At 39.1% G+C, this 26257-nt stretch overlaps 1 protein-coding gene across 4 annotated transcripts; it reads right to left on the bottom strand.

Annotated features, from left to right (window-relative positions):
- Positions 1-2999: 2999 nt before the first annotated feature.
- Positions 3000-25711, bottom strand: chka (choline kinase alpha). 4 transcript variants are annotated; one of them, XM_084733469.1, is made up of 13 exons: positions 25344-25483; positions 24277-24385; positions 23669-23729; positions 22166-22219; positions 14427-14540; positions 13113-13246; positions 10425-10529; positions 9191-9249; positions 9015-9102; positions 5087-5195; positions 4887-4993; positions 4691-4772; positions 3000-3802 (listed from the first exon to the last, which is right to left on the bottom strand). In XM_084733469.1, the coding sequence occupies exons 2-13, from the start codon at positions 24291-24293 to the stop codon at positions 3743-3745; spliced, it is 990 nt and encodes a 329-aa protein (XP_084589595.1). In that variant the 5' UTR covers positions 24294-24385; positions 25344-25483; the 3' UTR covers positions 3000-3742. The 4 variants fall into 4 exon arrangements, with proteins under 4 accessions (XP_084589595.1, XP_084589592.1, XP_084589593.1 ...); XM_084733466.1 differs by lacking the exon at positions 23669-23729 and having other exon boundaries at positions 25344-25711; XM_084733467.1 differs by lacking the exons at positions 22166-22219; positions 23669-23729 and having other exon boundaries at positions 25344-25711.
- Between the last annotated feature and the right edge of the window lie 546 nt (positions 25712-26257).

The raw sequence follows: 26257 nt of genomic DNA on the forward strand, positions 1-26257 counted from the left end.
GTTTTTATGTACATACTGTATGCATTCGGTATAGCTGCATAGATAGCAGAAGTTACCATCACTGTGAGTCACATGATAGTGTAGTGTGAGTGCTATCAAGAACAGAATGTGTTCTTGAGTCTATTACATTAACACAATGTACATTCTCAAGAATAAGGTACAAGTTTGTCATTCTTTATATTTGGATATTTGTTTAGCATGACAAGCTATAGTTTGTTAGTGAATATTACATATATTAAATTACAAGTATGAAGAGAAGTGGTTTGTTTGTTCTCTACTGGGGATAATTTATGATTTCATTTAAAGAACCAATTACACCAAAACTTTAGGTCTTTTGGTCTGAAGTAGGTCAATACATGATACAGTACAGAAGGTGAAGTAACAATTATGGAATGTGCTATAGTTACAGATCATGATGTCCATTTTTCTACAACAAATATAAAAAATCATGGAAAAGGACAACGAAATAAGATGGAAAAAGTATGTATGAAAGATCAGGGCAGAATATACATTCAAAAAATAAAAGACAAAAAAAAAGAATACAAATTCAGGTTTGGTAGAAGAAAGAGACACTGAATGGTGCTGAAAAAAAAAGAATATGTGCTAAAGTAAGGACTACTGCCTCACGAGGGATGTACCAGTAACACTTTTAAATTTCTAGTCATGTCTAGTCATCCACTATAATCAACTGTCCATTCTGCTGGTGCATCCCCAGTTCCACTGTATCTCAAAATAAATTCAAAACTACACTTTTTTTTACATTTTCCAAAGGAAACATGACAATAAAATATACAATAAAATACACTTGCATGTAAAATAAAACTAATATTTCAACAACTTAAAGAGTCACAGTTCGACAACCCCCCCCGGTATTTAAACATGAAATTACTCAAGTACATATATTGTGGGGGGTTTTTCTCAGTCCTCGATCAAAAGTGCCACAGAAGACATTCAAACTCCTCTGGATGGTTCCAGTATCAGATGACTGGTACACTTCACATGTCACATATTTATTTTGGTGGCTTCCACACTGGCTCACAGGTAAACATGGATGTATAAATCCACTACAACTTAACACGAATGAACGTGGACATGCATGTCAGCCTTTGCGGGGGCTGCACAGCTTTCATTTGTAGCAGCGCAGACACACAGTACAGCGCGATGTGTGTTTTTAAGCTGCATCTATTTACACAGAAACTATGAATTTCACAATGAGCGGCACACAAGGGTCAAACAAAGTGTTTTCAAGCGGGATTGTGTAACTTTAACTAGTCACAGCAGCCCTGTCAAGCTTTGGATTTTCTCCACATGATGTGTGCATACGGTTGGAGTAAGAGTAATACTAAGAGTTTAAGAATGAGTGTTCCTCTTAGCCTTTTCAAAACACATGGGGGAAATTGTTAGGAATACATGATATAGTGTCTTCTCTCATGTAAACATAAATTGTTAGCATGTTAGCAGCTAATTAACTTAGTACCTAATTTATACTGTTAACTGAGCCTCCTTCAACTAGCACATTCACTGTGTAGCACTGTCGTAATAGGTGAAAGCTGGACTTGGATGCTAGGCTAATGTTAGTGGCTCTGTCCTTTTTGATGGATTTGGGAAAGTTTGCATTCCAACTCCAGTAACATGACCCAGTGAGGTGTCACATTCCTCAAACACACCATTTAAAACAAAGGAGAAAAAAAGCTCCTGCTTCAAACAGAAGAACAAAAGAAACTTTCATTGTAAACGGCATAAATGTGCGAGATTCGAAAGCTTGACAGGTGTAGCAACAGTAACTGAGGAGATGGGTTTAGCAAAAGATCAATTGCACCCTTCCAATATGGGAAATGTGAAAATATCTAGCATGGAAAGTTTGCTTTTAGTGTTAGCATTTCTAATTAAGTTCCAGAGGCTCTGCTACTGTGTTGGTGAGCTGAGAAACTAGCTTTTTGGCCACTGGTGGAAAGTGGAATGCTAATCATACCATACCACCAAGCAGGATATCGAGGTCTCATTTAAAAGCAGATGGTGAATTTGCGTGTCTGTGTACAGTAGTGTACATAATTCTTGAGTGCTGAGTGAACTTGTAATGACTTGATGGGGTGAGGTAGAATTGAGCTGGTCTCACGATGTTCGGATGAGAGACAAAAGGACGAATTAGTAGTAGCATCACTCGGTTTTAACAGGCATACAACGAATAACACACTGCATAGGAGAAAGCCTGGAAGGAGAACCTGTGAGGTAAACCTGAAGCATACAGGGCACAGTGCTTCACTGCTCCAGTGCTGAATTCCTTTGTTAAATGTGCATTAAGTCTTCCCATGTTAGAGCAGACAATGTGTGGGGTTTGACAGGGTGAAACACATCAATGACTCAGCTCCTGGTAGCAGAGAGTGGTCTTGTTCACTGATTGAGACAGTAAAAGTCATATTTTACTAAATGCCCCTTTAACAGAGTCATGGTCAAGCTACAACTTATTTAAATAAGTATTCTATGCTGCACAGTATGTTGTGACCCCTGTGTCATTATTCTGGATTCTGGATACGATGATGAGGCAACTTGGCAGTAGGCACTTGCACCAAAAAACCAGTGACATCACCAAAGAATCCGTTACCACAATAAGGAGCCCTCGTCATGTGTACTGTGTGACGTTTTCTTCAATCTAATTATAATATATAAAAGTAAAAAAAAGACAAAAATATGGTCAGTTAGCTCCGTAATGTCCGATAGAGACGTTAGCAACAATTCCCCAGGCTTACAAAGCATAGCTGGAATGTCCTTTTGGGCTAAATCAGGCGATGCAAATATTAATACCCCTCATATTATCACAGTGACCCATAACAAAACAATAAACCCATCAAACATCTGTTTAACAGTTTGAACAAATTCACAGCTAATCAGTGTAACTGCATTATTAGTGAGGAAGCCACAAAGAAAAGGACCTAACTGTTATAGAAATATCTTAACACTGATGTCTTTGATTTTGATTTGGTGGAGTTTAACCAGCCGCCCAGAAAAAAGAGCCTCAACTTTCACATATCTGAAAATACAACATAACTATTTTCACCGTTGCCTGAAGATAATGTCAAAAAAAAAGTCATCCAAAAAAGCTCAAGTGTGTAATATCTAGAAGTGTAGACATCCATCTGACCTGTCGATCAAGTCATGATTCCACCAGAATACGAGTCAGCCCATCAGTAACAGATAGGGCCAGGTTACTGGCACATTGAGATCTATATATAATATACATAGTTAGCAACTGGCTGCTTCTGTGAGCAGAAATCTACCAAGAGAAGTTCACATTTTTCCAACAGAGCATTTCCATAAGGGAATGATCAATACATAAACATTGATGCAATGTTAACATTTCCAATCTAGCTGTAACCTAAATCAACCCTTCTCCAGCTCAAGACGTAACCCTGGTGTTAGTGATATGGTTCGAATAAGGCAGAAGCAGACAGCAGTTCTTACCAGAGATGAAGGTTAGTACAAGTAGATGTTTTTTTTTTATATATCTTTTTAGCTCTCAGGGAGTTACGCAGTGTAAACTCCGAGCTGCAATGGACTGTGTACTTTTAAGCACCTTGCCGCGGGATCAAGTTTTGGCTTTGGTCAACACAACACTGACAGTATATCCCCTGGAGGCAGGGAGCAAAAGTAAAGCGTGGATCGTGGAGTCTTTATCAGCCCGTACTCCTCTTCCTCCTGCCGTTTGGCTGAATGCGTTGTCAATTCATCTAATCATCTTGCATCATTAGACAGCCCAGATCTTCTTCTGCTGGAAGTAGGCATCAAATCTGGCCAGGGCGTACTCCTACAACACAGTCAAATACACAGTATTTATATCTATTACAAAATGTTTTTTAACAACATAATTATGGACAATAAAGATTATCATAAAACCTAACATATTCTGCCACTTTTGAGGCGTGTTTATGTATATATTCTATATTTCATATATCATATTCTGTATAAAGAATTTTGACACTGTTATTAGACAATTTTTGCTCCCTAATACTGCTATCAGCATTAGCTCCAAAAATCCACTATCTGTCAGATTCTAATACATTGTGATGATTATTTCTTACAATTTTCTTTATTTGTAGCACCTGAAATGAACATAAAGGAGCTGTTGAATGTTAATAACTGTTGTCATTAAGTGTCATTTGGTCAAATGTGTAATTGTTAATGAAACATTTACATTGCTTGAGATTTCTTCGTTATAACAACTTGACATTAACCAAGACAACATAACCAGGTTGTGTATCTTGGTTAATGTCAAGCTGTCATGAAAAGATATTGCTGCCTTGTTAATTGTCAAGTTGTCATAACTGTCAACTCAGGTATCATACTGTGATCACAGCAGTGTCATATCCTTCAAATAAAGTATTGCCCATTTATCTTATGCAAGCACTAAAGTCCTGAAAATGTTGTTTTGTCCAAAATTAGTATTTTTCAATACTTCTCAACTATAAGTATGATGCAATAGAGATGAACTGTGTCACCCAGAGAGACAGAGACAGCCTGATATCTTGTCAGACTGACATGACCTGACCTACTCCGACCTGTTCTTTACACAACAAATACCCGACGGGACAATGCTGCTTATATCTTACTAGCTGTCTACTAGCTCTCTTTGAGTATATGTTTTCTTTTCTCATTCAAACATACAAACCATGAAAGTAATGAAACTTTTACTCACCAGGTATCCAAACTTGATGGTGGAGAGCCGGGCCTGGATGATGGACCACAGACCCCAGAAGAAGTGGGATGCCAGGGAGAACCTACATTCACAAACCCATGGTCAATATGTTGTATCCTTTTTTGCATTTCTGTTGTATTGTCTGTTACGGTGTCACGTTGTGTCAGTTTACACAGTGCCCTTTATCTGAGCTCACCTGTTGACCTCCACATAAAACTGCTCCTTCACTTTCATTTGGTCCTCTTCACTCAGGTTGTCAAAGCCTGGGTCAGACTCACGCAGGTAGCTTTCAATGAAGTGGAGCTGCACAGAGACACGGTAAGTTCACACCAGTCAGCGGTCAACAAGTAAAACCCAAATAAATAAGACATTAGTATTTTAGCATATTACACACACCTGCTGAGCCTTTGAGGGATAGTCCTGAGCATTGACTTTATAGAAAGGAAATACATCACAGTTGTAGTCGTACATCCATTCACAGAAATGGTTGCCAATATCGAATCCCCTGCAAGATTAACAGAGAAACAATCAGAGATGAGTTATATGTATAAATAATTTCTGACATCCTGTAGTATTTATCAGAGGTGTTTGGAAAACTTGAACGGTATTGTCGTCTGGAGAGTGGACTGGTTAGTTGGTTAGCTGCTTAGTTATGACCGTGTCTTGGACACCCTGCCTTGTCTCAACCTGGTTTTGTTTGTTCAGGCGGTTGTGAGATCTTGTTTGTTGTTTCAGGAAGGTTTACTCACTACTTTTCCAAACCTGCCCTGAAGCCTTTTGTTCGCCAACTGCCCTGTGTTTTTTGGGTGAAACCAAATATTGGTTCACTGCTGTTTTGTGGAATGTTGCAAAACAATATGTACTTGCAGTGAGGTAGTTTTGCCAAAACTGTTTTCGAATTGGTAGAAATTAATCAGAGCCTATTATGATAATTGATTAAACACCAAAGTCATTTATCAGATCAAATTGTATATAATTATATATGGTATATATGGTATCTTGACATGGGCAACTGTGACATTTGTACACTAAAGATTAATCAGCAAATAAAATAATATTACCAAGTATTAAAATAAATAAGCAATTACAAACAGCATTTAAAAATTGGCTAAATAATGGTAAGCATGTGGACAAAGTGTTTTCCACTTGCAGCAAAAGGCAGAGTGGCAAATTACAACACATGAGAATCTGAAAGAAAACTGGGAGGATTCCAAGGGGGCCCATGTTGTCGGACTTTGCAGACCCCTGGTCTGGACCAAAGGAGTCAGCATTTCCATCTCTACAGCCATGCTGCTGGAGTGGCTAAAACTAAGATGGAAATGTAATCATACAGCAAGAGAATTAAGGTCTGTCTCTTTCTCTTAAAAGCTAGTTTCAACTAAAAGCCAGTTTTTATCTTTCACCAGTAGGAACTGTTCAAGAAATTTATGGAACTCAATCTGTCATTCAGACCAGAACAAATGGACTGTAGGTCTATGTTCTCCTTCCCTTCCAGCACTTGCATGTTGACTCCCACACTGTTATAAGGAGCTGGGAAATGCATTCAACATGAAATCTCCTACTGCTCTGAGGGAGGCTGTAAACCAGACTCATCCCCTTCTGCTTCCAAATCCAGGAAACGGAGGGAAAAAAATCCACAGCATGCTTTTCCCTTTGTGGGCGTGTTCTTCCTGGACATACATGACAGCACATGTGCTCACATGTTTGGTATGTATGTGCAGTGGGTCATTTGTTGCCCAAGGCTCACGTGTTTGCCATGCAACATATGAGGAGACTTAAAGGGGCCACGCTGCAGGCAGCTGCAGCGGGGTGGGAGTGTTTCTGTCTGTGTGTGGGAGAGATGAGCCAAGGCCAGTGTGTTCTACACTGTTTCCCATAAATGAGCCAGCCAGGAATTCACACACCCGGGAATTTGACAACAATATCTGAAATCGCTCAGAAGTGATAAAAATATGCACTCCCTCAGATGTACAATCCCATGATTCTTTACCATTTTATTCTAGTAAGTTCCCAGTCCTTTGTGCACAGCTGCAGTGGAAATCCACTGCACCTTCTTCTCCATTAGTAACAATGACAGGCCTGGATAAGGTCTTTCCAACGCCTCTATCCTGTGAGTCCTCATTGGCTTGCCAAATTCTGGTTACATAACAGCTTCGATAAATATTTTAAAAGGGGAGGTGGCCATAACTGATGACTACTCGAAGGAAATACTAATGGAACACAGATACAAGCCAGGCTGCCTTCTTTTTCCTCTTGTTTTCCCTCAGAATTTGCTTTCTTTCTGGGTCAATATCTGGGTTACTCTGTCTCTCTTTCACAGTATCAGCCTCAGTATCAGCCCCCCTCCACGCCCTCCGCCGTCTCTTTCCAATGCATAACCAAGGTTGCTTGGTAGGCAAAGAACTGACAAGAGGATGCAGGACGGTGACGCAGCAATTTCAGCTGAGGGAGATTTATCAGAACTGCCAGATCACACACTGCTTGGTGGATCACTTTTTTAATATTGGTCACACTTGTGAGAAAAGTGTTGCATATACAGATTCTTATTTTTCAATTTTTGTGTAGTAAATTATTAAAGAAATTCAACTTGCCCTTTTAGAGATCTATGGCATTCTCACTGTGCCGTACTAAATAAAAGACATCTTTGAGTTCCAGCCACGCTTGTGTTGTTTCCATGGTGAGAAGCCCACAATGAATAAATATGTGACAGGAGGAAAAAAACGACTAGAAACTACTTACGGTTCTGAGGATTAAACCATTTGATTCACTCAAATTATGAAGCCCTACATTATTCAAGGTTAAGGTGGAGGTGTTAGAACTAAGCCTTAAATTTCAGGCTGCTGATGGAAGCTGAGATCCAAGGGATCCTATACCCCTTTTCCATGCATATGTGCTGGCTTGGCTTGACCTGGTTTGACTCGGCATGTCAGCCAAGCACAACGGGATCTCCATTACGACAGCCCTGCCCAGTATAACTGATGATCCGCTTATCTCGAGTAAAGCAGCTGTAGCCCCTGTTATTTTATTGTTTAAAATATTTTATTATTAAGGAAATGTTGGGTTTTGACCACCACTAACTCGACTTGCATGAGTTCTACCTTCCTGAAAGTACAGTCGGCAACAGAGGAGAGAAACTAAACTTCAAACCATGGCGATTCAGTTGGAAGCTACAAAAATACTGAGAGCAGAGTCTTGAAAACACCTTTGACTCTGCTCTACAGCACACACGAGTTCAGACTCGACACACACTTCTCTGACGGGGAAAAATGGTTGCAACAGAGCTGGCCCCAAAAGAGATTTTTGTTTATATAAAATGTGTTGTGCAAACTAGAAGGGAAATGCCAACAGGACAAAAAATATCCCTTCATTTTACTGCATGAAAACAGAGTCTCAGTTTAATCTGTCTGATAACAGCACTGTGTATTTTCTGCAGAAAATAACTCACTAACTAAAGGATGCCTTTGGGGAACAACACCAAAATTGACTGTGAACTTTCTTCCTTTTGTCTTCTAGTTTAATTTTTCTCATATTATCACATATCACCAAAATAAACTGTTCAGAGGGGTTCAGGGATATTTTACAACTCAAGATTAATTTAAACATTTTCCATTTTTTCCATTTCCCTTTAGCTGCTTGTTCTCCGTCCTGTATTGACCAACAGGATACATCAGTTTACTTAAATACTTACATCTTCCTTACATTCCTTTTGTTGTCACCTTGATATATTTGACAGAGATGATAAATACTTTGCAGACACTAAACACACTACTGTCACACTAAAATGATTTTAAAATCTAGAAGAAATCTACAGATTTAGTGTTGATATGCAAATACATTATGTAATAGGAAGGTAAAATAAACTTTTTTAAAAGATGGAAACAATCAAAAATGTCCCCTTGATGTTTTTTTTAAAAGTGTTAAGGAATAAAGTAGGAAATATTCTATATTAATGTTGACTTCAACGAATTCCATGAAAGTACCAAAGCTAACAATGGTTTCACAACGGTGACATCTTTAAAAAGGGGTTATAGATGTACGAATATTAATCTTTAATCAGAAGTAATTTACTAAAACATCTGGGCACTGTCATTTTTTTGCAATCTTTACTTAAACAGGAATAAACAGTGAATTTGTTGGGGACTACAATACAATGAGAGTTTTCAGTGACAGGAAACTGTATTTGTAATTTACTCAAAACATGTGACCCAGTTTTAGACAACAATAGAGCTCTATGACACAGAGGAATGAGATGTATCAGGCTTTGGATACACACACAATACTTGTGCAAAGGATCACTTCATTGAAATCTGTGTTGCTAACTTACCTGTAATTGTAGCTGCTGTACTCAAAGTCGATGAGCATCAGTTTCTGTTTGTCTGAGCTCTGGCGTCCCTTCAGCAGCAGGATGTTTCCTGCAGGCAACACGCACAAAAACGTTTTTTGTGTAAGAGAAAAGCAAATGTACAGCGTAAAGGGGCCACTAGTGTCTATATGTTTTACCTTCTTGACAGTCGTTGTGGCAGAACACGACAGGAGAGTGGGTGGACTCCAGCAGAGACCTGAACACACACAAAAAGGTAGAACGTGATCAATCAGGAGGGTTTTAGGAGCTCCTGCTTCAAAATAAACTGATGAGTAATTCAGATACATTAGCATGAAACCACAAAATAACAATGTGGAAATTACAAATAATGGTTCATCTCTGTTTCATTTCATTATTCAACACACAAAAACATTTGAGCCTCAAAGTAGGTATCCCCAGGCAGAAACTCAATAAAACTAAGGCAACAATTTAAGAACAATGTTACTGGAAGGCGAAGTTCTTAAGAGACAACAGATGGTGGTTCTCTTCAGATTACAGTAATGGCTTCCAACAAAAACAAGTGGTTCGATCCCTTTACCTGGCAGTGTGGTTAACATTCACAGAGCTAAGGACTAGAAGACTATAGTCCTCTAATTCCTGCATGAATTATAATGACCTGACTAGGGATGTTAAAAATTAATCATTCATAATAATTAATTCATTAATAATCATAATCTCCATTAAGAATTTAACCAATTAAGAAATTTATTAGCATTATTTATTATCATTTCTTTTTCTCTTCAAGTTTTCTCACAATTTAGTTTGGTCTAGAATTGTAATGAGTAGTCGACTAATCGGTTAGTGGATCTACAGAATAATAATAGTCAACTATTGTTAATCTTTCAAGTAAATTTTCATGCCTACAAACTGTTTAAACAAAACTTGGACTGAGAAAAAGATGTGTGTTTGTATATTATTAATGATTATTGATTGTTAATGTATGCAACAATCAGTTAAGGAAAAAATACACACAAAGTTTGCATCCCTTGAGCTCACTGTTACATACAGTTTAAGGTGTGTTATGTAATAGGGTGTGGGCCTAATGTTTGAACATCTGCCTGTTGAACAAATGCCAGAGTTTTGCCATTTCGTTTCCCGCCTCTTCTTTACTCTTTTTTATCTCTACATGTTTAAAACATGAGCAGGTCTGAACTTTGTGATATAACTTAAAACAGTGTTTGTTTTGAACGTGTTTACTCAAAATGTATTGCTCACAGGATAATCTGAGGCTTTTCTGGGCTCTCAAAACACCGTCACAGGACCTACACATTCTGCACATTCTGTTGCATAACACCATGTTTGGAAACTTTCCACCCTGAACCAGTGTGTGTGTGTGTGTGTGTGTGTGTGTGTATGCATGCAGGAACATACTTGAGCATATCCATCTCCTGTGGGAGGTTGTAGCTGAGCAGGCGGTTGAATTTACGCAGGTGAGACTCTCTGGTGAAGTTCAGTCTCATGACTTGGTTCAGGTACCTGTTGGGAGTATCACACACATATTTAATTACTCCATCCTTTCCCTCAAAAACACTTGTGTCTTATCTGATAAAGCAAGGTGACACACGATGAAGTGATGTGAGTGTTAGGGTTAAAAATGTTTTAATGTCAACCTGACTCACTGATAAGCATGATGCTACAGCTTAACAATCATTGAATGAATGAGGTGATGATGACCTCACTGGAACTAACGACAAAATATCTAATAAAAATGTTTTATTACAACCAAATATTAGTTTTACCAATAGTAATTATAGGAGTGATAACAGCAGTAGTAGTAGCAGTGTCCTAATAAAGGAATATGATTGCTCACAGTTGTGTCTCTGTATGTGAACATTGAGTGTGTGTGTGTGTGTGTGTGTGTGTGTGTGTGTGTGTGTGTGTGTGTGTGTGTGTGTGTGTGTGTGCTGTGAAGAGGAACAAAAGTGTGCAGGTGCAGAGAAGAGGAACAAAAACTAACAAAAAAAGACGGATGTATCATTCAACTATACTTTCGTTTTCTCAAGAACTAATTTTTTTTTTTTTTAAAGAAGTTTTTATTCACTATTTTTATCAGCGGGCCTACATGGAATCTGTGGTTGCACAATTCTGCAGAAACCACCAACAGATTTTCCACAGATTTTAAACGAATAGGGATGCTGCTTGTAAAACTTATCAAGCACCTCGCTAGTTATTTATTCATGTATTTGTCATGTATCAGTTTCTTCATCTTGCATCATGATCACATCATATCTATTATTATGATTACAGGTGTGACCGTGTAGCCAGAGGTGAGACTTGTGTAAAAGAAGTTTCTGCTCTCTTGCATGTTTACAATATGATGATGAGTAAATCACTTAAGTCATCTCAGGGACAACAGGCAGCATTCAGGGACCTCAGTGTGACTCAGTCTCTGTGTAGACGCATCACCGCTCACAAGGTTATGAAAAGTGATTCTCGGATGTGTCAGTGCTCACAAGGTTTCTGACAAACAGTGTGATGGATATGATTCCCACACGTGCTAAACAAAATCTCAAATTTCCAAACCAAATTTTTACGTTTAGTTCTCATCCAAATGTAGCACAAATTTGAAGTGAATCAGCTAAAGAAAATATGAATTCATGCATGTTTCCATATTACTGTAAAATATTAGGAGGTGGTCATAAGCAGGAGGTGGCACTAATGCTCCAGTCAGGTGCCATTTATACAATTGTAGAAGAAGAGAGCGCAGCGAGATGATGTAATGATTAAAGAGCACCACTCAAAACTTAAATGGTGAAAAAGTATTTTACATATTGATGGAAAAACGGCATTTATGTTTTCTTCCTGGATTAACTTGAGAAAGTTCCATAGAGATTTGGTATTTTTATCTGCCGCCATTTTTGTCTCTTCACCCAACGTAACGCGGCATAATGCAACATAATGGTGTAAATCTATCCCAAAATGCTTCACTATATAAACAAGGAGAAAAGGACAAAAACCAGAAGAAAACATCTAGCTTCTGAATAAGTAAGAGGCGAACATTACATGGCATACACTGCTAGCTAAGTACAGCAACCTGTGTAGTCAGTATATACGTTGCTTGGGTCGGAAAAAAAAACTAACTCACTAATTTTCTGAATTTCTACTTATACTGCTGTGTTTCATCATTTCCCTACATCATATCCTGTTGTTAATAGTGTGTTTGCTTTAGAGTAATTAGTTCTATGTTCTAATTAGCTATGACATATTGAACTTTTCTTTTTCTTTTTCAAGTATTTTGAAAGTTGTTGACAGCCTGGGTCCACTTGTTGTTGGCCTACTAAACTTCAAGGCCGTATCATCAGACAGAGATAAAACACTCTCTGCAGAGGAATTTAACACACCCACAACCCAAATACTGGTCTGATCTGCCTGTGGGTGCAAAGAGTAAGCTTCTGTTCCAATTCTCTCACAAGGAAAAAAGGAAAAGGAAAAACCCTTAGTGAATAATTAAAACAGCTTTCACTTGACATTATATTACATAATTCAGATTATAGGGAATCTTGTTTTTATCAGTTCTGGCGAAAAACTACAGTCAAATTCCTGATAAACTAATGCTACATATTAGATTTCTGATCTCTGAATCCTCATTCTTTTTTGCCATGGAAATTTCCTAAATCGGTCACATTAGGACAGATGAGTAATGTTTTAAACACATAATCCGGGAAGTGATAAACCAGAACAGCCCTGCTCCAGAAGATCACTGGAGCAGGGCAGTGGACTTTATCATCACACCCTGACAAACATTGTGCAATGCATACCTCATAAACACCTAACAAATAAACCTGAATATAATTCAAACGGAAGAGCATCATGATAAGCCACCTGCCACTTCATACTTAATAAGATAAGCAATCAGTGTCAGACTTGCAGGTTCAAATCTGTTCGGTCTTTCATCTCTGCCGCTCATTTCAAACCTCATTTCATGAAGACTTGCATGCTGAATAAGTATTAGCCTGAATGGGCTTGAGAATATCCCTGAAGACAAGACAGTGGGGCAGAGTAGAGCAGGTCAGGATGGGATAGGGCAGGATGAGACAAGATAAGACTTAAATGACTTACTTCTCCATGGTTCCAAACAGCCACTTTGGCTCCTTGTTGAAGGGCATCCTCATACCATGAAACTTGGCCATCTTCTCTGCAACCTCCTCTGAGATGCTGGGGTCGCTTAACTCACACGTGTCCAGTTTACGGCTCTGTTGACAGGGTATTTGAAATCAATCATTATTTTATCAATTCTAGTCTTTACTTGAATTCTACCTAAAATAAAACACTAAAAAATATAGAGATGCAACTCAGACCAGCTTGGCTGATGAATGTGAGCCAGTTCACTGATGTTATGATGTCCCACATGATATCCCAGTATTAATGTTTTACAGTACCCTCCCTGTTTACAGGAGTTTAGAGATTTCCTGGACTTCAGCCTTGATATAAGAACAAGTGGTGTTTTTTTTCTGAAAGTGCTTTTGGATAAGTAATAAGGGTGTTCACTTTCTTGCAATACACACATCTTGTTCAAATAAGACAACATGAATCAGTTTGAATGACTTGCGGCTGGTCTGTTACAGTGTAATGTTAGCCACAGGAAGTCAGCTGAGGTCAAAATGATTTTCTGATTTTGTGCAAAATGAATTATGTAACCCAGCGCAGTTAAGCTACAGAAGAACAGATGTTTTATGGTTTATTTAATTCTCTCTGAACATCAATCCATGATGCATCATTGAACAGTACACTACGTACCAACATCACGTTGCATCATTCATTTCACAGAGGTCAATGCTTCACATTAACCCTTGCCACAACACGCAAAACCCAAATTCTATTTCCAAACATAACAGCAAATCTGCAAATTAGGGCAATTAATCAAAACATTATTGAAACTTAAAATGAGCCACAACATACCATGATAAAGAATGAAGCACTGTGGTGCTACAGAGATGGCCCAAGAATCTTGTCAGTAAAGAGGATTACAAACATGACCAGACAATCGATGCCAGAATTCACTACTCAGACTCAGACTCTTTTTTGAATCAACACCACTGTCAGTCTCAACAAAAACTTAACATCATGCATTTCACAATGATTCAATTTATCATGGAGATCATAGGTTGTTCCTATTATTTTGTCCACCCTGTTTAAAAATGACTAGTCGGCGGTTCTTAAATAGGGGATCTGTGGCACTCTGCCAGGCGGTCCATAAAAAGTTTTCAGATTCATTCATTCATGGTACAAATAATTTTAATACAAGTCTAATATACTTCTACTACATTTCTCTTGTATTGTTCTTTCACGTAACTATGTAGAAGTGTAAAAAAAATAGTTAGGTGATTCCTAGTACATACAAATAAACACGTGCATATGAACATGGTGACTTACAGGAACGTACTGCTCCAGTCGGCCCTGAGGAAAAATACCGTAGAGTTTAGGTCCCAGCTCCCTCTCTGCCAGAATGGCAAACATCACACTCTCCAGCACCATGGCCTCCGCCCCCTGAAAACACACAAGAGCAAGAGAATTACCAGCCTGAAATTTAAAGTATGAGATCAGTCCACACCACCACCACTATGCATCAGAGCTGTAAAACACAGTAAGAAGAGAATGAGAAATTAGGCAAAGAGCTTTTCCTGGTCACAGTGAAGAAAACATGAAAGTTAGAGTGATGTCTGGATCGAGACACATTTTCAGCCCCTTTAGGACTCCGCCACTGTCAACGCAAACTACTGTACAGAGAAGAAGCTACAATGCCAGATATAAAAGGTATCAATGTATCAGTATCAGTTTGACAAGATGACATCTTATCTACAAAAGTGGTTAAAGATGAATCAAGAATGTAATCATTAATTTAAATTTTATGAAACGTTATTAACTAATCAAACTGTTCTGTAAATACTGTATGCATCTTATCACTATGTACATAGTGAAGAGTATTTTAAAATGCCTGTTGTATGCTTTTTGGCATATTGCTATATAATGTATCAGATTTCAAGTGTTGAAGTTCATGTTTATTATATGTGATCCCTTTCAAATAAACTTAAAAATAAGTTTTTAAAAGGCTCATAAATTTACTTCCTGTTTTACAGCTCGCATGCTGTTGAACATCCACAATTCACAGGCTATTTTTGGGATTGTTGCAGCCTTTCTACAAAATGGTGATGCATGGTGCAATATTTAGCTGTTTTTTCCAATGAATTTTTCATTAAATTCATTAAAAATCAAAGTCAACTTGTTGTGCATAAAACTACGTTCTGTTTAGAGTAAGTAGCCTGACCAAAATGGCTCAGGATAACAAACATTTTAACAAAATATGCTTTATTTGTAAATGAAGAAGTGCAGCTTCCACAAAGAAGCGAGACCCAAATCATGAAAAAAATTAAAGTGCACACGGCATCCTTAAATGTCAGCAACAATGGCAAACATTTGCGAGTACCCGTGACAAAATAAAAAAAACTGAATACAAAAAAACACTGAGCAAGTCCAATGTAGCCTACATGTATGACATTTGTGTGGGGGACGGCTAGGATTGGTGGAACTTCCGGGAAGCTACAATGAGGTTGTGCAGATTTCAACAGGGATTGGTTGAAATTGCGTTAACTGTGTGCAACAGTAACATTGCAACTTCCTGGAGGAAAAATAAAAATGTGACTGCTCTGCATTCAGGTTTGAACCTTGTGGGAGAATCATGTAAATTTCCCAGGTTTGTAAGTAGGCAGACTATCCACGGTCCAACATGAAAAGTTGCACGTCTGAGAAAGGAGGTGGTGAAGAAGAGTGAAGGAGTTGAATGAAGAGAAATGCCGTTGGGTTTGCCTGTCAGAGCGTTGAGGAGAGCACAAGAGGTAGATTAAAAGTTCCAGGAAGAGTTGGCCCACTCAGAACACCAGGCACTGTTGAAGCTGCTGAAGCAGACAAGACGGCCTTGTTTCTCTTCTTTTATCTTAGAAACACACAAAACTCACACACCAACACACGTAGCCTGGAGCCCAATGGGGGCTCAAGAATAACTGGGAGACCTTATCTTAGACCAACACAAACACAAGTCCTGAAAGACTACAGCTGTGTGCTGGCTTCGCACCCACTTGATTCTGCTCCAGTCAGTCCACTGTGTGGAGACAACAGAAGAGCGGGCTTCTTGCCAAACAGCCTTCACAGGAGAGAAACTAACAACTAACTCTAACTACACAGAACAAGGCAAATACCAAAGTGAACAGGTCATTCTACAAGTGATTTATTACACTGAAATTCCCATTAGTGAAGCTGTACTTATAATAGCATCTCTTGAGGACATAGATTCAGCAAAGACAAAAATAGGTTAACTGGCTGAGTTGAGTAAATGAACACTTGTCAGTTAAATTCAAACTATGAATGCTATCATGTAGCTAGCGGGCTTGCAAGGAGCTAGCTAGCAAATCCACTCATTTTTCGGCCTCTTGAAGCAGTTGTGTTATGTCTTTGCTTGGAGGAGCTTTACCAATCCTGAGATGAAACAACCACGGTGGTGTCATAGTGATGTCATCAGGGTTATCACCTATTTACTTGTTTACTTAACGTTGTACTCTGCTGCATTTCAATCAAACCCTAAATAGCTGCAATAGATACCAGTTTCACATATTGCTATCTTAATCCTCTCAAGTGAATAACCTCCAGATAAATCGCTGCAGAGAAAAGAGATTTGGATCGCAACACTGGGGACTTTGGCTACTTGCCAAGGCATGTGCTCTAAACTGACCATCCAGCAGGAAGCCTGCTCAAAGGAAACAACGTTTCCTGCAGTGTGGCCTCTTAGATGTTACACATTATTTTGAACCATGCTGCAGGAATACTTCTCAAAACAAAAGTCTGCTGCACCACCTGCAGAGAAGCTCAGTACTGAACCAGTGAGGAGACACTAGTATCTGTTTTTGAGATAGAGTTGGAAATTTGGAAGTTGATAAAAACAAGAATTTTGGGTAGATATCTGACAAATCTTTGTGAGGGAACAATGTTGTCAAACAGGTTATGAAGGTGAAGTCCATTCCACTGAGACAGCCATCAACCAGCTGACCACAGCTGGCAGAAACTAGCCAGTTGTCTCTGAAAGCATTTGAGAAAACTGCTGCAACTAATACTCATTTTCCTTTTGGTTTAATCTGCTGATTATTTTATGTCAGAAAATGGTGAAAATGTCAATCACATAATTTCCTTAAAACCAAGGCAGTATCATCAAGTTGCTTGTTTTGCCTGGCCAAAAGTCCAAACCCCAAAAATATTAAGTTTACTGTCATCTGAGAAAAATAAGCATTTTTTGCTCTTCAATGACTTCCAATTACTTGATTATATTATAGAATAGTCACTGATTAATTTGTTGTTGATTGTATAATAAATTAATTGATGTTGAGAGAAAAGCATTGAGAATGGAGTTCTGTCTTCTGAAAACAAACTTATATTCCATTTTACAGATATGTGAACCTTTTAGCAAGAAGAAGCCATGGAATTTTCCAACTTGGAAAAGTCAAGCAATTTTTAATCTTTTTTGCATCAACAGTTTTTGAAGCAAATGACCACACTGCACAAGCCCTTTTTTGTAGCTACATAAAAATACAAAGACACAGTGAAGAATTCAGAAATGCTTAAACATGATTCAAATTACACCATGGCTTTTGTGGCAGCTTTCAGGGGTTGGGGGAGGGAGAGTACTGTGCACATGCACATGCACACATGAACAGGATTGTAGGGGTACATTTCAGTGCATAGAGAGAATATTTAACTTGGGACAACAAAGAAAGGGAAAAATTATAAAGCACTGCATTTTTTAAAAAAATCACTCTCCACTGAGAAACAATAAGAAAGACAATATACGGTGTGTAACGTATGGCGAGTGTGCATGGATAGCCACAAATGACATAAATGATCCCAAATAAGCATGGACATTGGCAAGTGCTTTACCATAAGTCTATGACTTATTTCAGGAACCTAAACGCAACTGTGTACAATAAAATATAAATTCATGCAGAAATAAAAAAGTGGTACCAAAAATTCAGATATTTTAGAGCTCAAGTTTCTCAAATGAGGCTTTCTGGGGAGCTCATGTCTCCTTCTGGGAAATCAAGCTCCCCTCTATTTCGAACCCTGCTTGAACATCTTGAACAAATAAAAAATGTCTCCTGAATAGTGTGCAGCACATTCTGCTTCATTCCCGGGGCCCCATCGTTATGTAATGCCTTATCTGCAAAATGCTGATCACATGCAGTTTCAAATCCCCGATGTGAATTATCCACATTACCATAATCATCTTGACACACATACTGCCTGACAACAAGCCAGCTGGCAGCCTGCACGTAAAGCAGAGCAAAGACTCAAACTCCTCCAGGGCTGGCTTAGAGGATGTATCACTCCTCTGACAATGTTTCAGTGACTCAGCGAGTATATAATCTTGCTAGCTGTACTGACCCAGATCTGCAGCATCCAGCCCTCATAAGGAATAACTTCATGTATATGAAGTGTTTCAGTTAGCTTGTTCTAACCTACATTTGCTTCATGCCAAGTTGATAGTCAGGGTTCGGATCATGGCATTAAGTCATGGTCGGCAATTCCCTTTACAAAGCCATTTCATTCTGGTTATTTGAGGAAAGGGCTGAGATGACTTTTATTTAGTTTGCCCGTGATAACAGTGTTGACTGTGCTTATTTGTAGTGCACCTACACAAATATGGAAAATGGCTGAAAGGTTGGGTGTAGTGTGATCAGATTTCATTGACAGTGACCACATAACCTTCCAAGTGCCACTGGATTCTGATTAGAACATTGCTATATTCTGACTGATGCACAAGACATGACATAATATCATGTTTTTCTAATTTAGCTTGTTAAACCAGGAAGGCAGACGGGGAAAAAAATGAAATACAGAACTCTCATGTGATAAGGGCTGGGTACCAAACTTCAGTACTTTTATGGCACAGACCAAATTGCCTTAATACTAACGAGTATCAAAAAATGCCTTGTCATTCGATCAGGAATAGAATCAAAGTCAAGCCATCACTATCAGTAACAGTATTGAAAATTTTTGAACGATACCCAGCCCTACATCTGAGGTACTAAAATTATTTTAACCAGGGCTGAAAATACTGTGTTCATGTCACCCGCAGTAAAATGTTGAGAAAATTTGTTGAGGCTTTAAAGTAATATTCTTGATTCATATACCCCTTATGTGTAATCACCGGGTCATTCTGTCCAGTTGTTTATAGGCTGTAACATATCACGCACAGTGACTCTGGCAGTCCAATATTGACTGTCCGACAGCCCTTGCAGTCCTCCATCAACCTCTGTTTAATTTCCTCTGACCTATTTTAAATGCCAGTGTTTGTTTCAGCGGTATGTTTTATTTGGCTCACTCTCCCATTCAAAAGTGAATTTTCAACATGTCGCACAGGTCAAACCAGCTCACCATTCAGACACAGCCAAATTTCAGCATTCCTAACAAACACCACCCTCCCTCTGTGTCCTGTTTATGGACAGGAAACAGATATTTCCTTTAATAAATCTGAATATCCTTTTTGAATCAACAGGAGGTCCCACTGTTTCTGTCATTTTAACCTCTATATCACATACAGTCTGACAGCTGATGCGGGCTCAGGGATCATGGTTTCTCTGGATATTTGATTACATTACGAGTCTGAATTGTTATACTGATCTGAGCTGCTACTCGGCTCTGAGATATTTAGCGGCTGGCATTGGAGCGCTGCAGCAGGTGCACTGTGCACTTCAGCCAGCTGCTGCTTTAACCTCAATACTTATCTGTTCTGCTCTGTGTGTCAATAAGCCAGTAAGGGCATAGATTATTAAGCACAGACCGGCCAACTCCATCTGAACTGAACAGAACCGGTGTGACGAATTTGTTCCATTCATCTGTCCGCAGAAGGAAATTCATGTCAAAGGACAGTGATAAGGATCTGAATAAATATGTACTGTTATATAACATGCTCCCACCATCAGCAGAGACATACTATTACTCTTAAAACCACTTCAGCCAATAGTAACTAGTAATTAGGATACGTACAATGTATTTTAGAGTTTTTCAATTTAATGGTCTAGTTCTACTGGTGTTTACATGGACTGTGTAACACCAACCAACCACAAAATAGTAGTAAATTATTTATATTTGTAGGTAATTTAACCATATGTTCTCAAATAACAGCCTGTATTCAAATAACAGTTACACTCATCCCTCTGCTGCTATGAACTTGCTCTTTAAAAAATTCCAATTACTTACTTATTACTTCTACTTTTCCATTTTTTCTAAACCTATTACATTACTGTCAATGATTCTCAGCGCGTCCTGCAGATGTTCAAACTTAAGAGAGAAGGGATTTATTCTCTTTCAGTAACTGGAAGGCTCTTAATGTGAAACATCTGTACATGACGTTTCAGGGACGGCAGCTTAAAAGCAATCACAATTGCGAAATGGTGGCATGTGGGAATAATTAATGGTTGAAAATATTGTTTCTGTCAGAAAATAAAAACTCAGAGCAGCAGAGTTGTGAACAGAGCTGAAACGATTCGTCAATGAACTGATTAGTCAGTCGATTAAAAGTAATTGTCGATTCTTTTGATAATTGATTGAATGACTTCTCTATCAAAAAAAATCCAAACATTGCTCCAGCTTGTTCCAGCTTCTCCAATGTGAGGCCTTGCTGCCTTTTTCTGTTTATATATCATTCTAAACATAATATTTTTGCCTTTTGGGCTGTTGGTCAAATAAAACAAGACTTAAAGGACCTTGAGCTCCGAAGAACCATGAAGGGCTTTTTTGTTATTTCTGATATTTTCTAGGCAAAGCAACTCATCAATTAACGAAGAATCAATAATGCAAATAATTGTACGTTGCAGCCCTAGTGGTGAGTATGACATGTTGACATGTTGTACTGATGGCATTCATGGTGTGGAGATGCACATTATCCTGACTTCATCATGGCAGCAGTTAAGCATGGAACAAGTGTTGACAATAGAAATGAAGGCATGTCACTTTTATAAGCTTGTTTAATTAAAAGCATGATTCTATCTGTAGTTGAGGCCATTATTTGAATTTTTACAAGATTTATATTCTGCACTATGATTGTATATTTTTGTTGTTGCACATCTGCACTAGTAAGTACATTTAGCATTTGCTTTCATACACTGTGTGTTTGCAGCTACAGTGTATCTGACATGTGTGCTATGTACAATTCTGCTGTGACGCGTTGAGATATCCTCACAGGGATTATTAGTCATCCTGTATAATCCAAGCAGGATTTACGTTCACCAGACACAATTGTTAAAGAGGGTGGTTCGAGGCGAGGTTATCCTGAGACACTGACACAGGGTCATTTCTGCATTAGCCTCGCTGCTAACAGAAGGCTGGATTAGAGGGAAGGAAAGCTACAGAGGTGTGTGATAAGTGGTAATGACAGCTAACTAGGCTGATGACCTCACCTCGATCACATGACAGGCAGTTGTGATTCAGTCTGGTACTGTGTGGGTCAAGGGTCGTGATCACATGATGTGATGCAGGGTAAAGGAATTTCTAGGTCACTGAGTATGTTGTTTGGCAGCGCTTCAGACCGCCAGCAGTGACTCTCTGAATGTACTGTACATTGCTGCTCTGACATTTTTTCTTTTTGGCACATACTGTCTTGTGCTCCAAAAAGAATTTCCTCAGTTGAACTCTGCAGTTGAATATAAGCCAAAATAAGAGTATTTTAATCTGGTTTGTTTAATGTATAAGCTGCATCCACTGAATAAAATCAGTGACTGTAGCATTTCTATAGTTAGTTTTTACAGTTATGCTGTGCCAGGGATTAGTAAGGGTAGACAGGTGTTAAATCGATTCTGAACTTGAGTTCAAAAACCCACAGGGTTACAAAGATTCAGCCTACTCCGATTTCCCTGAAACAACTGGTGCCTCAGGAGAAGACTCAGGCAGATCAGAATGAAACCCCGTCCCGACAGAGAGGTCAACATGAGTAAGAGGAGAATTTAGGGAAACAGAAGATTGTTTTCAGACATCTGGGAATGAGATGGTGAGTGTTGATGACTGGATGGACACTGGGTGACACTCTGGGCAGAGAAACATGCTGTATGGTGGCACCATCATCAGTTACTTACTTGAAAGTGATTTTCTTTGTTTGACTGTCGGGAATCCCCTTTATTACAGGACATCTATCAACAAAAGAAGAAGGAAAGAACTATCCATGAATACATGTGAAGCCGTCCATGTGTGTCAACATCACAACCTAGCCACGCCTGCAGTGCAGACAGTACAGTATGAGTTCAAACACACCAAGTCTTTTGGACATGAAGTGCAGAGGATTGGTCAGACTGACTGCCTATTTACCACAACAGCCAGAAAGACAGAGCAGAGATAGAGATAGTATAGATATAGCAGAAGAGATCTCTGAGGAGGAGAGGGAAAACTACATTACCCAGCTGCTGATGGATGTTGCATTTTACTGTGGATTACACATTAGAGCTGGGGCTAAAAATATCCAGATTTATTTGGCGAATCTACTCATCATCCAACATGCTGCTGGCATATCTTCATTGCTGAGAAACGATGTCTTCAGCGCAGTTCGGCTTTGTTTAATCATTAGTAGCTGTGCACTCTGACAATGACATCTGAGTTCCTTAATCATATTAGCTTTTTGATTAGACATCACTAATTCCTGAGAGGCGTCTCTGTCCTGGCAGAGTTACCTTGGTGAAGGACACGGTGCTTTTGCTCTCCCTGACATCCCTCGCAATAAAAGCTAACCGCTTATATGGCCATTAGCGATTACACAGACTTTAGTTAATACTTAATGCAGGTCTTGGGTTAATGCGTACATGGAAATGAATCACTTAATGGCTGCAAATGACAAATTTTAAGGCTGAGAAAGCGGCAAGAGAGCGACCCATCTTACTGCGTCTTCATTTTGGCTGCCTTATCACAGCAGGCTGGAACAAACATCACGTGCTAAAAACAACGCCGCAAACGATGAAACGCAAGAACAAGATTAGGATAGGCTGTTGTCAGAAATCTTGAGCAAATGTTTTGAAGTCCTTGAACTCCTGTCACTCAATACTTGCAAGTCGAATCAATCTTCTGCTGTGTGTGATGGTGATTAAGCAGTTATCATTGAGGTAGTTCCATTACATAGTAGGACGGCAGAATGGTACTGCCGCTGGGATCTTGAACTCTGGACGCACCAGCCACATCATGTTATGAGATAAAAAGGCTCTATCTCTTTGTTTACTGCAACCACTGTCGGGTTGTAAACAAATACATTATCTATCTGCTTTTGCGCAAACTGTGAAGCAACAAGCCAAACTGCATACTCGCGAAAGACTTTTCCTCTTGCTGTTTTGTTTTTTTTCGGCTGAGTGAGCCGAAGATAAATCCTCCAGCTCATCTGTTTGTAGGCTCGTTCGAAAAAATTCAGCTGACTTCTTAATAATTTAAAATGACAAGGCAAGGATTTAGAGAAGAAAAGAGACAGACAGGAGAGGTGTTTCAGCACTCTGTTTTCCCTCCATACTGTATCTTCCCAGCTTTGTCGGCCAGGGTTGTGCTACATGAGTATGTTTTACGTCTTTGCATTAGGCTGAGATTTCAGGGATCTCATACTGTACCGTGTTTTTGGGTGGGTTCACCTGGGAACAAGAGTGCCCAAGGCACGCTCCTTTGGGAAGCCTACGGCAAAGAACACATGCATGTACAGCCATGGGGGTACATCACCATGTACAACAATGGCTAACACGCACACACACATACGTACACACACATACACGCGTGAAGGCATAACTGCACATGCATGCATACACTAACATAAGCATATGACCTGCAGACGCACACACAACAACCTCTGGTGGTGGCACTGTGACATCACACAGTTGTATGTATTATCGTTTGTCTGATTTCTGTGATTATCAACTCAAGCTGTGGAAGGACCTTTGACCCCAGTTACATGAGTCACCTCTGTGATAAAGGGGAATAAGTCAAACATTCCTATCAGTGCATGATATTTACATGTCTGCTGTTGTTTGTGTGTGCTGCCTGTATAGCACTTCTCTTCATTAAAAGCAGCTACGGACTAATAACTACACACAACTGAGGAGAACTAGTTTCTCAGGTTCATCCATGTGAAGAGTTTGGCTTATTTTTTTCTCTCTATTTGTACAGTAGCACACCAGCGTTGAGCTGCATGTCAAACAACAGTGATGATAGATGTGGTTCCCACCTGCAGGATGGCCCCATAGAGGCGCAGCAGGATGCTCCTCGGCTCGTCCCCAACAGTGTCCAGGCTGTCGGGGAGGCTGCACAGGAAGAGCTTGTTGCTCAGACCACCCCTGGATGACAAATGGACAGACAGACAATGAATACGACTCATTAGTACATGTAGGAACCTCTGTTTTATCAACTTCCTGATGTTCTTCTTTATTAGCTCTTCAAAAGGGCTTCTTTAATTTTAATATAACTGTTGAATCTCTCTTTATTAGGCTATACTTTTGAAGCTAAGTATTTAAAAAAAAAACTATAAAGTGGAAATTACTTAGTCAAACTTAGATCTAAAGTCTCACCTTTTTGGCATGTTGTACTGTAACCAGTACAATCGAGAATTTCTTAAGAATTAAAACAGCAGTTTTTACGAGGAGAGCTGAAGAGATTTAATAAGTCAAATTATTCATGGCAATTAATCAGTTGATGATTAATCAATAACAGCTTTAGAACTAAAACAACTTTAGGTTTCCACCATTATTGGCCTCCCACTATCATAACACTATATTTAAGGGTAAAGTCAGAAAAGAACCAAAAAACAGAAATAACTTAACACTATACTCATGTTTTTAAAACGTTAAGACACAAATTAAAAAAGCAGTCAAATGTCACCCTTCATTAGAGAAAAAAAAAAATCAAGATTTTAGTTTAGGCCTATTTTGTCTATCGGGAATCAGTTTGGGGGAGTTCACACATTAACAGTCTTTTATGGTCTGTCTCTAAAGGGTCTTGAAGAGATTTAGGGGTATAAAATGACTTTCATACAAATTAACTGGTAATATTCCGGTTCATCAATATAAATGTCAGTAACAGCCCGAGCAGCTCCAGGATTTGTCTGATGATGACATCATCATTACAGTCTTTTCAGCTCAAGCACATAACTAAATAATATACTTAATCCTAAATAACCTTATATGCTACACTTTAAGAGTTTACATCATGAGACTGGGCGGTATCACAGCAGCTTAACAGTCTAGTTTCAACCATCTGGGCCCATTTCCATCAAACTGGCGAATGAACACACTGTACCTTATGATGGTGATGTGGAAATCTTCCTCAGACAGGCTCTTCCAGGCTCCATGGAGGAACTCTCGGCACCATAGATAAGCCTTCTGCCGGGTGTCCAGATCGGGCTGGTCGAGCCGGACCAGCTCCTTACAGTCCTCCTCGGTATCGGGCTGGACCTGCAGGGCGTTTTCTGTCACCAACAAACCCAGCGACATGGAGGGGGAGGAAGAAACCCCGTTGATGAATTTCGTTTTCATTTTGTCTTTTTCAGGAAAAAAGAAATAAAACGTAAATATTCTGAGCTGGACGCCCCTCCGATTTGCACCCTCAGGTCTGTGACGCAGGATTATTTATTTCGGTTATTCGGTGACAAATTTCTTTTCTCTCAGCAGATTCTGTACTAAGGACAGTCTGTTGTGAGTTTGTGTCTATTTCTTTATTATTCGTTGGTTAAATGCGAGGTGTCGTTCCACTGGTGTTGACGAGTCAGACAGCGGAGACAATCTGCGACGAGACGGTCCTTGGCAGGGAATGAATAAAGTATGAGGGACGCGCCGATTTACGGGGAGGGTGGGGTCACATGGCACGTCCGCGCCCCTTCTCTTCGCTGATTGGTTGGCTCGGACACAACCCCACAGGACCAAAACAAACCCGACGGTGCCTTTACAGACTATCGGACACAAACTACAGACGATTTCTAATCTGTCGCAACACGTTGTAATTACAAAAAATATATACACATAGTATATACTGATTATATGTGATATGTTGCTCTGTTTTCTTCCTGCATTGTGCGCCTTCTGTATCATAGATAAAGAGAAATAAGCAATTAAAATATTTTTTTATGTAGAAATTTTAAAAATATTTGTTTTGTTGTTTATTTTTGTTTTTTATGCATCAATAATAAGCGCGGCATAGCATTTAAAACACCACAA

Source organism: Lutjanus erythropterus, chromosome 13 (assembly GCF_056507025.1).
Source record: "Lutjanus erythropterus isolate fLutEry1 chromosome 13, fLutEry1.hap2, whole genome shotgun sequence".
NCBI classification, from domain to species: domain Eukaryota; kingdom Metazoa; phylum Chordata; class Actinopteri; order Lutjaniformes; family Lutjanidae; genus Lutjanus; species Lutjanus erythropterus.

Bases quoted from the DNA above. Each gene is read 5' to 3' on its own strand.
- chka (XM_084733466.1), bottom strand. From the start codon at position 25,579: ATGAAAACGAAATTCATCAACGGGGTTTCTTCCTCCCCCTCCATGTCG. The intron at 24,386-25,343 runs GTACAGTGTGTT...TTTGTCATCCAG, and splicing joins TTCCACATCACCATCATAAG to GGGTGGTCTGAGCAACAAGC. The intron at 4,994-5,086 runs GTGTGTGTAATA...GTCTCTGTGCAG, and splicing joins ATCCCTCAAAGGCTCAGCAG to CTCCACTTCATTGAAAGCTA.